General features: G+C 37.4%; 1 protein-coding gene across 1 annotated transcript in view; it reads left to right on the forward strand.

Annotated features, from left to right (window-relative positions):
• Nucleotides 1–17,141, forward strand: part of cpne9 (copine family member IX) — a 37,866-nt gene that overhangs the window by 12,697 nt on the left and 8,028 nt on the right. The window contains exons 8-17 of the mRNA XM_056733681.1: nt 8,343–8,406; nt 10,583–10,686; nt 11,533–11,637; nt 12,598–12,639; nt 12,843–12,918; nt 14,006–14,059; nt 14,165–14,226; nt 15,873–15,919; nt 16,134–16,315; nt 16,522–16,649. Of these exons, the coding sequence (XP_056589659.1) occupies nt 8,343–8,406; nt 10,583–10,686; nt 11,533–11,637; nt 12,598–12,639; nt 12,843–12,918; nt 14,006–14,059; nt 14,165–14,226; nt 15,873–15,919; nt 16,134–16,315; nt 16,522–16,649 (864 nt within the window). The remainder of the gene's footprint in view (nt 1–8,342; nt 8,407–10,582; nt 10,687–11,532; nt 11,638–12,597; nt 12,640–12,842; nt 12,919–14,005; nt 14,060–14,164; nt 14,227–15,872; nt 15,920–16,133; nt 16,316–16,521; nt 16,650–17,141) is intronic.

A 17,141-nucleotide genomic window follows, 5' to 3' on the forward strand; every position in this document is an offset into this window, starting at 1 on the left:
CATATTTTGATGCAAAGAAATGGTGGCCTCCGAATACAAATATTTTTTCAAAGTTAATGAATACTGTGACGGTCACACTTTTCTTATTTCAAATTTATAAAGTCAATTGTTAATATATTAAGGTATAATGTACATCTCCCTACACCCAAGGTTCCTTTAAAGAATGTCTTGGCCAAGTGGATGTGGGAATACTATGGTGGTGGTGCAAATGATTGGTGTAGTCTTCCTGTTTGGACGACTTGTATTATTTATTTTATGATGCTTTTTGTCATTTCAATAACATTTAGAAAAGTGTCCTTGGCTTTTCTTCAGAAAATCACGTTGCGGGTCTCATATAAGAAATATAATCATACAGATTTAAAGCGACATCAGGGTGATAACTGAACATTGTAAGGTGAACTATTTCTTTTTAAAGTAGAAACAAAACCATGGAAACTGACTTTTATGAATTCTGCAAAGCCCATGGGGTTTCTATTCAGGCCTCAGACTTAACCACATCTAAGGCATGAGTTCATTTCATGGCCCAAGTGAGCTAATTTATTTAGTAAGTGGCCTCACGATGATTATGAGACAAAAGCTTTGATAAATTGAGCTTTTTCGCACAGCTTGTGGTTCGAAATCTTTCACAGTCTCCAGCTTTTGACGCCTCTTCGAAAATCGATGCTTTTAACCAGTGATGGTGCTTGTTTGGGTTTTCTCAGAAGCACACATTCTGTGCCCTTGCCAATCTAGAATTGGTGATAATATGAACTGATTAGGGTTAAAAAGAGAAAGTAATGAAGTTTACGTCTACGTGTGGTGGAAGGATGGGACTCTGCGTCTCGAGACTGTGGCATTTCAACACAAGCTGCCACTGTCCAGCATATCTGGGTCACATCAATGATCTATTTCAGGGGCACGAAGTAGGATGGGGGAGAGATGATGCCTTCAAAGGGATTTTATTTGCATTTGACTGTACGGAAAAGAACATGAATGTTACATGTGAGGTTTTACAATATTATGTGAATTTTGGATTTGGAGCAATGTGAATGGTGTTTATTTGTCTATATTTGTCTTTTTGAGTTTAATTTGTGACCCAGACTGCACGTGAAACGATGTTAAAATCTAATTATGAGATAACAAGCATCAAAATTATAGATTTTAGCCAATCATTTCTTTTTTAATGTAATCTTTGATATGGCCTTACCAAGTCAATATTTAAGATATCCAGATTGTATTTTCACATAATGTTCCTTACATCATGAAAGAACAAAGTAAATCACATAAAAATGACTTTAGGTGGTTCAAATTATCCAAGATTACTTTGGACGTTTTCACACATAAGGGTTTGTTTCGAAACCTGGTGCGTTTTCTCTCTTGGTTGGGTTCGTATAGGCATTTGTGAACACTAGGCGCTAGGATCCGCCCCAAAACAATCGCTCCGAGACCGCCTGAACAAGGTGATCTCGGCCAGATTGCAAACGAACTCTGGAGCACTTCGCTAGACATGATAAAACCATCCGACCCAACGGACCAAAGAACCAGACTGTAACACACAAACCAAAGGGATTGTTTTGCTAATGGCTCCATGTTCAAAGTAAGGAAGGAAGGAGATGGGAACCTGCAAACGTTAAACCAAACTTTTAATAAAATAATCAAACAACAAAATGAAAGAAGAGTGCTGACAGCTCCCTCATGGTCGACTGCCGGCCACACAAACATAATAAAACACAACATAAAATCCAGGCCTGGCTCTCTCTCGACCTTCTCACATTTTATGCTTCTGAGCTCTGCCGTGAGAGATGCGAACCTCATTATCACTCGCGTGACCGGCCGGAAAATAAACCAATGCACTCTGACCAATCGAAGTAGAGTTTACTCGAACGTGACTTTTCTTAAGGGAGACATCATATGAAAAGCCGGACTGAAGGGGGGTGGGGTGCGCTGTAACTCATTATCATTTAAAGAGATGAAAAATATCGAAGCCACAACTAGACTGTGTGACTAACCACCCTAATAACATGAGAAATAGTTTCTACAGTAAGTTCTTTCTTAAAGCTTGTTTTATCCCCGAAGAGCCGGAAGGGCGCAAATGTGCTCCGCATCACAATGTGTGTCGAGCTGTTGTTTGCAGTCGAGTCTGAGGGTGACACAGCAAGGGGTAAAAACACAAAATAGGTTGTCTCCTTTTGGCCTTTGTGTCGCTCTTTCTGCTTCTGTGTGCAGGAGGACAGCAGGATTAAGAGAGAGGTTGGCGGCACTAGGCATTTTTTAGTAGGTCAGCACGTCTCTCTAAAGAGCTGGTGGGCAGATACTGTAACACACTGGGGTGGAAGTGTGGAAGAAGAGGTACTACTCTATTACCTGCCGGTTTCTATGACAACCCACCAAGACTAGTGGCTTTTCAATTACACAGCATTGCATTTGGGCAAATACATCTAATTCCCTCTGTTTTCACAAGATAAGGCCAGGGAGTCCTTAGGACGGGAGATGCCACGGGATGTTCCGAGAGGGGGATTAGTGATTCTCGGCCCCCTCAGGCTTGATTCTCTCCAGTCTCATTTCCACATGGATTTCTGGAGAGAATGTGCGTGGTTAGATGAGAACCGTACAGTAGTGTCAGGCTCAATGCTGCCGAACCCAGTCAGAGCAAAATATTTTTAGACAACCTGGTTTCAGTCCAGGAATGTTTGAGATGAGAGAAGGCATACAAGGCTGTGCAATAACAGGACGGAGTTGTGGGTATTTCGGCTTGGAGGTTTTAAACGCAATCTTAGGTTTGAAACTGTTTGAAATATGCTCAAAAAATGTGTTTTGGATGCGGGTAGAGACAATCGCTGTATCAGAAGGAGGGTGATTTGTCTGTGGACACTGCTTGAAAAACATTATCTAATGCTACGGCCGTGTGTTTTTATACGCACTCGATCAATCTGTTTCATGTGAAATTTGCAATTTAACTCAACCCCCCACCACACACACACACACACACACACACACAACACACGCACACACACACACACACACACTGAGGTCCTAATTAGCCGAAAAGAAGCATGACATTTTCTGTGAAAATACCTTTGGTCTTGGAGACATTCATCATAGCAGCTGTCAGGTGTTTATAGTGAGATGTATGAGGGTGAAGAAGTGTGTCTAGATACACCGCTGAATACTCTACAGTCACTACCTGCTTGTCAGGCTTGGACTTAAGTACCTATAACAACTTTAGAATGAAAAACACTGATATATTCTCTAGTAACATATCTATATACTCAAGTGATTTTATATATTAGGCAATAACATTCATGCATAAAAAATTGTTGAACAGTTGAACCAAAAATAAATATTCTTTCATAATTAAATCACCCTTACGCCAGATGTACTGTATATGACTTACTTTGTTCAGCTAAACACAAACAAATCATTTAAAAAAAAAAAATCATATAAGTCGGCACTCAAAATGTCGAAGCCCCCAAAAATCCCATCCATTCATCATTAAAGGAATTTAAAGTCAAATGTATTGGTTCCATTGAGTTAATAAAGTGTGTCTTTTGAAGCAAAACAATAGGTGTGTAAGATGAGAATTACTCATATTTGGAACTTATTTAGCGATATTGAAAGCATAAAAAATCACTTAGTTCAAGTACTTAGTTCAAATCTCTTTATTTTAGCATTCCTCTTGACAACTAGACACAGAGATTTGATGTTATCAACATGCTAACATAAGAAAATGTACCACTAGTATGCAGTAGTGGATTCAATATCGCAGATGGCAAAATGATGACGTTTTAAGATTATAATTGTTTTTGTTCAACAGAAAAAAATAAGTTTAATTTTATTTTATTTATATAGTGCTTTTCACAATGTGGATTGTTCCAAAGCAGCTTTACAGAAGAAAAACATAAAATGTAAAACACAGAACAAGCAAGATCATTCTAGTAAATAATATCTAATAAATGCAGTCTCCTGGTGAGCAAGCCAGACAACACGGCCCTGTGTCGAGGAACCCAAACTCAAATGAGAAATAAATGGATATAATATTTAAACTTGGCTTTTATTTTTAGATTTTTATGTTAATTTTAGTGTTAAAATAGTTTTAGCAATTTTGGTGTACGCTTTTGTCATTTTATAATTTTTTTATGTTATTTTTGAGGCAACATTTCAATTTTTCCTTTGGTTAAGTTTTTCCCAATCATTTTTAGGTCAATATTTTATTCGATTTCAATGAACAGAAACGTTTTAAACATTTTAATTTGAGTAAACTAACATAACCTTGCTTAAGGGTGTGAACGATGAGAGATTTTCCTTTCTGTCCGTGCTGTTCCTTTAGGCTTGTGCGTGCATGTTGTATACTGTACAAGTCTGAAGTCACATGAACTAGGTCTGTGTTTATTATGTATTCGAGAGATGATATTATTTTAGGTGAATGTGAGGATTGAGCTTATTTTAAGACCTTTTTTTCTGTACACAGCTGTTATGTTTGACCTTCAAATGAGTATCTGGCTTATTAAGAGGGCTCAGTCACAGAACCACAGGCTTAGAAGTTAAGCACAGTTCTTGATTCTCGACCCGGATTTGTGTGTGTGTGTGTGTGTTGAATCCGTCAGCTAGAAGACCTGCAAACACAGTGTGGCCTTTAAAATTCATTATGCATAATCAGGTCACATGATCGCAGTCCTTATTTGGAACACTCTCTTCAGATACATTTCGCCAGAGTCCCTTTTCGACAGACATTTATCTGCTTTATAATTGCTCCGATATGCACTTTTGCGCTGTGTTTTAGTGCTTTGAGTGGTGTCGGCAGCAGTTGAATTTTGACAGCAATTAACCTGACCAAACCAAACAACGTTAATGCGAACGCTAGAAAAACCTCACCATTTGGGTATAATTGGACCGCTTACTCATTCTCTTGCATGTGTTCCCATGGCTGAACCGCAGCGTGCTTCAACAGCGCAGTGTATAATAGAATGTACAGGTCTCTCAAACTGTATTTTTAGAAGCTTGAATCTTCTAAAATTCATGTAATTTGCCCTTCTGAGGCACCATTATGTGAATGATACCATGATACCATGAACAGCGTTTCAGGATTTTGTCACATCTGCATTCGGATCGAAGAGCTACAAGGACTGAATAACAAATTATAGCAATATGCCATGAGAGCTGGTGTGTTAAAGTAATTTTACATTAGCCCATAATGGATAAGGGCTGTTGTTCTGCACAGCGCAAGGCAACAGCAATATTATATTTTTGCAAAGACGTGAAAGATATTTCAGATTTAATAGCTTGTTTAAGTGTGCTGTTACTTTTCTTAGCAATCAGATTTCTTATTTTATGAAGAGATGCACGAAAAATGATCGGCCAAATCGTTATCAGCCGATAAAGGGTATTTTTTATGTTATCGGTATCGGCCGATAAAAAGTGATTTTTAAAGTTATCGGTGTCGGTCGAAAAAAAGTGATTTATAATGTCATCGGTGTTGGTTGATAAAAAATCTTTTTTTAATATTATCGGTCGATAAAAAGTGATTTATAATGTCATCGGTGTTGGTCGATAAAATTTTTATTTTAATATTATCGGTATCGGTCGATAAAAAGGAATTTATAATGTCATCTGTGTTGGTCGATAAAAAATAATTTTTAATATCATCGATATCGGTCGATAAAAAGTGATTTATAATGTCATCGGTGTTGGTTTTTTCTGGAAGAACATCTATAATTTGTTTATTAAAAATACCAGAAAAGTTTGAAGGTAAGATAATCAATAACTACAGTAACTAGTTTGGTACACGATTTTCAGGGAAAAAGAGAACCAATGGTGACCTTGTTTTCCGCGATGAATATTTTCAAATAGAAGCCGTTTGCTTTTTGTTTCAATCTTAGGGAATCTCATATTAATATTTAGATGCTGTATATGGCCAATATGTCGGTTATCGGCTTCCAATGTTAAAGAATTATCGGTTACCAGCCAAAATGTACATATCGGTGCATTTCTAATTTTATGTTTGATGGATGCTAATGGTTTCCAAACTTACTTTACACACATAAATATAAATTCATTTTATTTGTAGCTACACATCTGAACTTTAATACATTGATTTTGAGGAATGTCTTGCCACATTCATGGCTCATTTACAGCGGTGTGTACAGTAACAGGGGCTCAGGATTCTCCGTTCTAATGCCGCTCAGATTTATCTGGGCTGCACAGGACTTTGATTACACATGCAGGGATGTTTTTGGCAGTGACACACTAAAACTGGGGGATTTGAAGCTCTCAGATAAAATCTCGACGCTTTTGTTCCGTCTGTCAGATATGCTGCGTTAGAGAAGTGACAGCTCGGCTGGAACGAAAGAATATTTGCTTGTGCGACCGTGAATTTTATAGCACAATTGAGAGTAAGACATTCAAGTCATTCTTAATCCAATAATCCACTTTCTTTCTCAATGTTAAATGTCTTTCATTAAAGTCCTTAATTGATATCTTCACTGCCGTCGTTCAGTGGTTTTAATTTGATCTGCCTTTCTTTATATTTCAGTATTACTTACAGCGGTGGAACTTTCTTTTCTTTTGGAACCCTCATTCACAGCACAAGCCTGGGCTGAAAACCATCTCGGCTCACCTTCATAAATTGTTTACATAGCAGCAGGAAAGAGAATCTGAGAGTTAGCGACACTGACAGCTGTCTTGAGTTACACATTGGCTAGTACGGAGTAATGAGTCTATGGTTATGATGACCAAACCGTGAGGTTGAGCATGATGAGAGTGTGTCTCGGGCTGGACTTGAACCCTTCAGACGCTCGACTTGGTCTTTGTGTGAATCCACTCGTGAGATGTCCTTGTGCTGTATTCTGCTTTTATCCTATCACTGTTGTTTAAGATTTTTTGATCTCAGGTCATTTCTGAAAGTACGGCATGCCGTTTCAATTTTGAAAAGGTTCTTTTGAAAAAAAAAACTGCATAACGTCAACCAAAAATTAAACTTACAGCATAATGCTTAAAGGGACAGTTCAACCCAAAATAAAAATTCTCTCATCGTTCATCCCCCTCAAACCTGTGTGACTTTCTTTCTTATGCAGAACGCAAAAAGAATATATTTTGGAGAATGTGGGTAACCAGACAACACTGGACCTCATTGACTTCCATCGAATGGACACAAAGCCACTGAGACGTTTCTCAAAATATCTTCTTTTGTGTTCCACTATAGAAATAGACAGGTTTTGAATGACATGAGGTGTAAACAAATACATGGACATTTTAATGCGAAATGATCCCCCGTTGTAAATTATATTTTTATAAGCGTTTATTTAATTACATTGGTTGTAGCTCAGCCGACTGGACATAACACGATAAAACGTTTCCAGCAGCTGAGAGTCATTTTCTGCCTTCGTGTCACCTCTGGCCTTTTCCACAGATGTGCTTCGTTGAATCCTACCTGCATGTCTGGATCTGACATGCGTCTCCGGAGGGGAGATGAGACGTGTGGTGGGCCGCCTGTCTGTCTTAAGGAGATCTTCCCGTCTCGAGTCCTATTGGAATCATTGAGCTTTAACTGGATTTAGGTGGTCGATATGTGAATGTGTGTGTGCACATAAATGGAGGGTCAAAAGGCTGAAAGTATCAGGGAAAAATAGCCACCGAACTGTTGCGGTGATATTGGTTCCCATGGAAATGCGATTTCAGCCAATGGCATGAGACCACTTAGAATGTGGTTTAAACATAATGAAAATGAGTCTGTGGCCATGGAGACGAATGTGATCTTTAAAGCTTGAATCAATCTTCTTATTTGTATTTCTGAATTTTATAAGAAATGTCTGGACTACCCAGGCGACAGTGTAATGCTGCTGGATTGTTTAGCTTCACATCATCTATACCTCCAGTCGCTATGACATAAAAAAGCGTACTTTTTTGCTACTATTTTTTGCGACACATCACTTCATGAACGAGACTCGTCTTTCTTACTGTTGATGTGTCCCTCACATAATTCTCAAAAGTCTCTTTCCATTCTCTCCCACAGGCCTGTAATGTTTTTTCCTGACGAGCCCTCATCACCTTTCTCCCTCGTTCCGTACACTTTGGCTCATTTCAGGTGAATCATGTTCTTTTCAGGGGTTTGATGTGGGCTATTCAACGACTCAAGTGGTCCGCCATTACCGCCATTGCAATCCAATTGTTCGGCGGAAAGCTCTTAGTGACAGAAAGAGCCCGTGCGGCTCCGTGAAAAACACACAAGAAACGGAGTCGTCTCATTTGTCCTGATTTTGAGTGGGCTTGTAGTGTGCTTATAACTCTGGTTTGGGCCCGACTGAACTCGTCTTTAAAGCATTACCCCACATTTTATATAAAGTTTAAAAGCTTTTATCTTTCTCTAGGGGCATTCCAGGGAAGAAATGCGGGAACATTATCTTCACAGCTGAGGAACTTAGCAATTGCCGGGTCAGTACAAGACTGTGCGTTCACACATACACACATACACACATGCACACACACACACGCACACACACACAGCCTGACTCTACAGTACCTTATATCAATGCCTGAGGCACTGTATTTAAATATCAGAGGTGAAATACTTTTTTTGCTGAAATCAGGTACTAAGAGGCTGTAAAGGATCTCGCCAGTCATGAAAATGCACAGATTATATTTTACTTTGAAATAAAACCGATTACGTTTTGTTAAAAAGAACAGTTTTTTATGCATGTTTTTTTTCATTATGCCATTGATTTTATGATAAATAAACACATACTTGCCATTATTCTTATTCTAATGCAAATTAATCTCATATTATTGTAATGACAACAAAAACATAACAATGTATTTCTACGGTAGACATTGTAAAGTCTTCATGGTAGTCCGACCTAGGTCATGTCCTGATCCCACACCCTCATGCTCCTTTCTGCCTCCACTGTTTTATGCACATAAAATAATAAAAGCTAAATATATTTACATATATATTTATACATGTCTATATAAAAAACACAGTATTTACAGCACAAGTGTATCTCTCTTGAAAGAAGAGACTGGTCTCATTACTGGCATTACACTGCAAAATTGACATTCTTCCTGAGGATTTTTGTTTGGTTTTCTAGTAAAAACATTTAAAACTTCATAAATTAACAAACATTTTACATAACAAGAAAAATTATTTTAGATATCTAGTCTTGTTTAATGAAAGAAAATTTAAGACAAAATAAAAATACAGTTTTAGAATTATGAGAATGATGTTTACAGAACAATAGCATAGCAAGAAAAGAGACTTGGTGTGCTTCTGAGTTTGCTTCATTTATTGTCAGATAAACTAAAGTCAGATAAACCAGACTCTGCTTATCACTAACACTTCAGGACAGACTGGGTGTTAAACTGATGAATAGTCTCGCCTGAGACGGAAACGTATTTGCAGAATAAATTCTAAAGTAGCGAAAATTAAAGCCACAAATTTCAAACATAAAAATACTTCCCCTTAAGTATCCCATGATGCTGGGGTTACATCACCATCAGCAGCTGTTTTCTTATTGGTTGACAGTCCGAATGTAGCCATTTTTTTTACGAAAATAATGAAAAATGTAAATTACATTTTAAATAAACAAATGAAGTAATAAAACTACAATAGCATTTTAGCAACAAAACATTTTATTAGGAGTATAGAACATAATTCTGCATCTATTTTTACACCTATGGCCACGCCACTGTCATTAAACCCACATTTATGTCACACTGCTAAACATTTGGGGTTTAAAAATAATCACATTTTCCTTATGCACATATTTTTTTCACCTCTTTGATTTAGAGGTAAAGTGTGAGATCGTTGAATAGCTCGATTTTTTTTGTCACGATATCATTTCAACCTGTCCATTTGAATACTTCCATTCATAGCTTTCAGTCATTCAACTCAAAATGTCTTGTTACAGGCGCCTTGAGCCATTCCACAACGCCACGTGAATATCATTTAAAATGCCATAGATTATGTATATGTATTCAATGTCCCCCCATATGTCCCCCCTGTCCTTGTCATAGCATGTAGCTACAGGAAATGTTTGAGCATCGCATAAGCACAGAGTTCACTTCAAATACAGCTTCACCCTTCCCACGAGACACCGGCCGGCAGGGTTTAAATGGCAGATGAGCCTGTCCTGCGTCACCCAGGTTATAGTTTCAGGAGGCTCTCCAGACATCCTCCTCCATCAAGTTCCAATTAAATCTGTTGCATGTGTGACGTCCCTCCTGTTCCCAAGAGAGCCGTTATTCTGAGGAGAACAGCACCAATAAATAGATAAACACTGGAGACCTGCGCTCATCATTAATATGTATGAACCAATCACTGTTCTCCTCTAACACCAGAGTGTGTCCTCTCGGTGGAATTGATTTCTCATCCTAGTATTTTGCCTTTGTTGTGTCCTGAACTTCGGCTCCGGGTGGATGTTAACCTGGGTCGCCGATTAAATTGCATTGTGTGGGATTTAATGTCTTCGGTGTGGAATTGGCACCCAAACCCAGAGAGTCATAGGTTCAAGTGATTTGTTTGTTTGCTAGTGAAATTTGTTTGTTTTTGTGTTGATGACACCAGGAATATTCCCTTTGTGCATCTCAAAGTAATCCAGGTGTTTTATAACAGGACATTGCCACCATGCAGCTCTGCGCTAACAAGTTGGATAAGAAGGATTTCTTTGGGAAGTCCGACCCCTTCTTGGTGTTTTACCGAAGCAATGAAGACGGCACGTGAGTAACGAGTGACGCCTCAAAAGTGTTTTGGTGTTACTATCAATAATCATGTCCTGTATCTAGGGATGCAACGATCATGGATTTTCTTGGTACGATTATAGTCTGAGTAATAATCACGGTTGCACGATTATGACGATTATTATACATACATGAATTTACATTTCACTGTCCTTGACAAAACTTTTACAAGCCCGCCACAAAAAGTAATAAAAAATAATAATGTCAAATTATCAGTTTGTTTTTCATCTGCAATCTTAATTAATAAGCTCATAACACCACCTAACTCTAATAATAATAATCAGTTAGTAATAAAATTAGAACAAATGATCAAATTATGAGCTATGGCACAAATAAACTTAATAAAGTTCAGTTTGGACTAACTGTGGTTATTAGAATCAAAATAAATAAAATAACACTTGATAGTCGTCACACTATACTGAAATATATATATTCAACCATATTAAGTTATTAACTCAAGTTATTAAAGTTAATGAGTCAGGAGCAGTGAGTGTGTTTTGTATTAGTTTTTTGTTGTTTGATGAGCATTAAAAGATATATTTATCATGCCGCTGTCCCTTTAAGAGCGAGTGTGCACGGATCACATGCTTTTTGTTTCCCCACTGTTTTTGTTTACAGTAAACTAAAATGGATTTATCGACGTGATATAGAGCCTATTCGCTAAATAATAGCATAAAATAAATTAAATTGGCTCAATTTGTGTCAGGAGAAGACAGTGAGTTTGAGCTTGCTCATACAGAATGTACTCTTCCTCTGAGCTGTCCTCGATGCCACGCTTCTTGTCCGGTGCACTAAAAATTCTACTGTGATTTGGCTGTTCTGTAGATTTACGATCTGTCACAAAACTGAAGTGGTGAAGAACACTCTGAATCCTGTGTGGCAGCCCTTCACCATCCCAGTGCGAGCTCTCTGTAATGGAGACTACGACAGGTATGAAACAGATGTTGCGGTGGTGTTTTCTTCCATTTTGTGACTTATATTCTGGAATGAAGAAAATGTAGGGCTGGGTTTGAATTTGTCCTTCTGGAATTGTCAACCCCCCAGGGGTTGACATAGGTCATGCAGAGAGGAGATGGAGAGGGGAAGTTAATGTATTTATTGAAAGATTATGAGGGCGTCTGAGTATAACAAATAATGACCTGTACAATACATGGTACTGTTATATTGATCATTTTGAATAAACATTGCAATCTTACATTAAAAATAATTAGACAATATTAAAGGGATAGTTCAATTAAAAGTGACAAATATTTTGTCTCTTGTCATTCCAAAGCTGTATGGCTTTCTTTGTAGAACACAAAAAAAGATTGTTTAAAAAACGTTGATAACCAAACAATTGAATTCCATTGTATGGACACAACATTTATCAAAATATCTTCTTTTGTATTTCCCAGAAGCAAGACCCTTATACAGGTTTTGAACGACATAAAGTTGAATAAATAATGACAGATTATTTACATATATATAAATAAAACACAACAAAGATGTATTAAAGGTGAAAGTTTTGGATTCTCCAGTGAGCCAGCTTCTTTGTATTTTTATCACCAACATGTCAGTAATGTTTGACATTTTGATAAAAGTCTTTCTGACAGGAAAGTGTTTTTGTTTTGTTACACCTGGAAAGATTTTCCTCAGGCTTGAGTTTTGAGGTGTTCAATCGAGACATGAGGCCGGCGGTGCCGTGAGGTGTGGAGTCGAGCAGCTGTGTCTCTGTGGCAGTCAAAATAATCCCAGCAGTCTCCGGCCCGATGCTGGTATTATTTTGGACCGGCTCTGTAGACTCTGCAGGCTTCCATCATTCTCTGACCTTTCCAGAAAACTCAGGCTGTCTTGCACTTCATTTTCGATATTGACTTGCTGCGAGATTTGATTTGTTTGTAATCTCTACAGAACAGTGAAGGTTGATGTTTACGACTGGGATAGAGATGGAAGGTACGCTCTCCTTCATACCTTGCTTTCCCTTGTGGGTTATAAATAATTGTTTGTGAATACATAAATTATACCTCATAACAAGAACAACTCAAGGCAAATTGATATTATTCAGATTATGTATTCTTAGCACAAACTAGTGTTCATTCTTATTCACTTTTTATATATTGCTCGTTAAAATAAATGTTTTTCTTGTGTGTTTTTAGTCATGACTTCATTGGAGAGTTTACCACCAGCTATAGGGAACTGTCTCGTGGACAAAGCCAATTCAACGTCTATGAGGTAACAAAAATATATTTTGTTAATATTAAATCTTTGCACAAACTTAACTTCGATAGACCTCCACAAAGAATCAATAACTGTTGAGTAGTTTTAATTTAATTTAATACAACAATTTTCAATTAAATATGTATACAAATTAATAATAAGATAAGTTAAATCTAAAATAAGTAGTTATATACAGTGTTTGGTTTAACTGGTTACTAAGTAATTAGTTACTGTAATTTAATTACTTTTCCTTTGAAAAGAAAAGTTAAGGTATACTCAAATTTTCCTCTAATTTAATTATAGTTACCTCCGATGTAAGTAAATGTATACTTTGTGTAATATATATGCGTGTGCAATAGTGGAATTGACATCGAAATTCAAAGTCTAACTTTAAAATGATTGCTTTAATGTATAATTCTCACATTTGTTATACTTTAATTAGTTAATAATACTACTTTATGCAGTTTTATATTATTTACTTGAATGAACTAAAAAAGAGCCGTTTCATTTCTATCCTCGAATCACTAAACTAGTTGATATAGGATATAGAAAGTAATTAATAATAAGTAATTAAAATCTTTTAGTAGAGAGTCATTGTACAGTAATCTAATTACACTATTGAATATGTCATTAGTAACTAGTAATTGATTACTTTTTCAGAGTAACTCACCCAACACTGCTTATATATTACTAGCCAGACCGATAAGCAAAAAAGACGGGAAGTTAACTTAAGGCCATGCACATGCGTCCAATGAAACCATCTATATATAAATACAGAATGTTTTCTATGTTGTTTTTCACCAGTTAACATGAAATAAGCATGAAAAATAAAGCTTAGCTTTAGAGTTAACTTAAAATTTGATAAATGTACCCAACACGACAATTTGTGTCCAAACTCAGAAAATGTAATGAAATTGAGTACTATTTTGTTTCAGAGCATAATGTGAAAACAGCAGCACAAAAATATCTGTTTCTCCCTCTTAAACGGAGTCAGGTTGTGTTAGATGGGATTCATAAACATGTTTCTTGAACCATATGAAGGAAAAACAAGTCACTACATTTCGGTCATATTCATCCTGAGGTGCGTCTTTGTCTCTTTCAGGTTTTGAATCCGAAGAAGAAAGGCAGGAAAAAGAAATATGTCAATTCTGGCACGGTACGTGTGAATGAATGACCTGTCATGTGCTTTCTTCCTGTGATTTATTTTCATAATGACTTCCATTATCTCTCTCTTTCTCTCGACCTCTTCCTCTCTCTTTAGGTAACACTTCTGTCCTTCAAAGTCGAATCAGAGTACACATTTGTGGACTTCATCCGGGGCGGGTGAGTGTTCTGGATGAGTAAGGCATCAGAAACAGGCTGGTTTGTAGTTTTAAGAAAGGCTTTGATGGGAATCCATGTAAACCATCACTGGAATTCTGGGCATTTAGAGAAATACAGTTAAAACAGATTAACTGTCCAGGTTCAGGACGGACGGAAATGTTTTTTAGGAATTTACATTCTCGTGTGTTGAATAGCGTTAATGATTTGGATTAAGCAAGACTGGAATGGTTGATACTTTTTGCCTAAAAATGATGTAAAAATGATAAATGCATTTGCATCATTATAAATGTTTATAGACGTTTCCATTTTTTCTTTACGCTTGTCAAATAGTTATAGTACATTGAAAATCTGGCATTTAAAGGTGCAGTTTGTAACAATTTTGCAGTAAATTATCCAAAGACCACTAGGCTGGTGTAATATATAATGTTAAACTGAGTACTGACAATATCTAAAATGTTTCCAACTACTAGTAAATTGTGAGAAAATGGCCATTCTAAACAGTGATATGGAGCTGTGCAGTCTCAACTTTATTTTATATAAGCGCTTTTTACAATTTCATTATTTCAGTGCAGTCACTTGTCAATGACGTCATATCTGCGTTCCCCTTTGTTACCGCCTTTACAGACGTAGAAACCACATGACAACAGTGTCGTGGACAAATGCGGAAGTGGTGTCTAGGGTCTAGCAAGCCACTAGCTTGTTATGTATTTATGAACCACAATTATTCGCAACATTTAATAAACTTTACCTCATCCGCTAACATGATTTCTCGTTCCTGTCTGATTGATGGTCATCAACGGTGAAGTTGAAGACAACAGATCACATCATTCCACGCTACAAGCTACGCCATTGTTGTTGTTTTGATCGTGCGCCCTTTAGCGGCGGTTTCTACAAACTGCACCTTTAAAATCAAATTTTTTACCTGATAACGATATAGTATAGTAATGTTAGAATGTTAAATAAATGAGAAATATTACTTCTAAACAAAGAATCTTTACACTCAAGTTCAAGTCTCTGTCATTATTTTCGACATTGACCATGTTACCTGCTTTGTACAAAAGGTCAGATTTCCTTGCTTCTATCAAAATAGACAAGATGCTTGCTCTTAAATCATAATGGGATTACATGTATCATCGGGTTTTGTACAAATTAAGGAATCCATGCAACTGTGTTATTATTAAAACAAAAGGACTACATTACAAATATTCAGAGGGTCTCGATTTTTCATTCAACTTTGCACTCCAATAGTTATGCTGTTGATATAATTCATAATACAGAATTTGACATAGGAAGTAAAGCAAATACAAAAATGATGCTTGACTGTATACCATGTACAGTAAGGCCAAAGGTGATGTCCAGGGGCATATTTCAATGCACCGTCACGCTACATCAAATCAAAATGTGAACTTAACTTTGAAAAAAATAAATGTTGAATATTATTGAATTTGGGTTTTATTTTATCTTGTGATAATATTTTGTAGCCATTCCCCTGGGCCTTGATTTTTTGCCAAGACGAGTTAAATTCTCAAAGCTGAACTTCAGGTTTCACTCCAAACACAACTACACATCACACATGGACATTTTCTAAAAAATCTTTGATAATATATTTAAGAGTCAAATTTTTTTTCTCTTTATTTTGAATACAGAACACAGCTCAACTTCACTGTGGCTATAGACTTCACCGCGTCTAACGGTAAGATCATCTTCATTGACTGAAATAATGGATCAGACATCGCCTTAATACCCCTTTATAACGTCTTTGTCTTGTATTCCAATGAAATATCTAAAGCATTGTGTATTCAAAGATTATTTTGTCACTTGAAACAAGACAAAACACTGTTTGAAGGATAGCTTTCGCCATGTTAGATTGAGAATGCAACACTGATGTTGATTGATACTGACGGCAGGAAACCCATCACAGCCGACGTCGCTCCACTACATGAACCCGTACCAGCTGAATGCGTACGCCATGGCCCTCAAAGCCGTAGGGGAAATCATTCAAGACTACGACAGTGACAAACTCTTCCCCGCGTACGGCTTTGGAGCCAAACTCCCACCTGACGGAAAGATCTCTCATGCCTTTCCCCTGGTGAGAACGCCTTCATCAGCCGACACATGAAAGATATTCATTATTAATGCCAAGCTATAGTGCCATCCATTTTTTATTTTGCATACATCCAACATAAAATAACAAAAAATGCTTTAGGCCAGTTTAAATAAGTAAGAATGAATATGAATTATTCCTCATGCACGAGTTTTGGAAGTCTTACAAATGCATGTGTTCTCACCCCGTAGAACTCCGACTGCGAGAACGCCAACTGCGTCGGCATCGAAGGCGTGCTGGAGGCATATTACGACTGTCTGAGGAAAGTGCAGCTGTACGGACCCACCAACTTTTCCCCTGTCATCAACCAGGTGGCACAGTAAGTGAAACCATCCTCCTGCAATTGACACGGCCGGCGGTCTATAGCACGACCTCTGACCATCTCTCTCTCCGCCCTCGTCTCACGTGCTGAACTCTCACTGTCAACATCCACTTGTTATTCACTGGAACGCCTGTCCTCTCTCCACACACACATGCGCTCATCCAGACTTCTGTGTTCTACGAATGCTCCTCTCTCTACCTCCTGCTCAACTACAGTCGTTGTTCGATGTTTAAGCAGGCGATGACAACTTGTTAAAAGGGATGTGTTTTCCGACACAGGTATTAAATTGACTAGGCATAATGCAAAGCTTTCTTTCTGGTTTATTTGTGACCTTGGATCACAAAACCAGTCGAAGGCCGTGTTGAGACTTGACTTCTTTTTCGAAGCTGCTAGCGTGTGTTTTACATTATAATCCTATGGAGAAAACCGTGTTTTCAAAAAACGTCCTGAGCGCCTTTTTAAACGACAGTCTTTTTCTGCAGCTTTTAA

Source organism: Triplophysa dalaica, chromosome 20 (assembly GCF_015846415.1).
Source record: "Triplophysa dalaica isolate WHDGS20190420 chromosome 20, ASM1584641v1, whole genome shotgun sequence".
Lineage (NCBI taxonomy): Eukaryota > Metazoa > Chordata > Actinopteri > Cypriniformes > Nemacheilidae > Triplophysa > Triplophysa dalaica.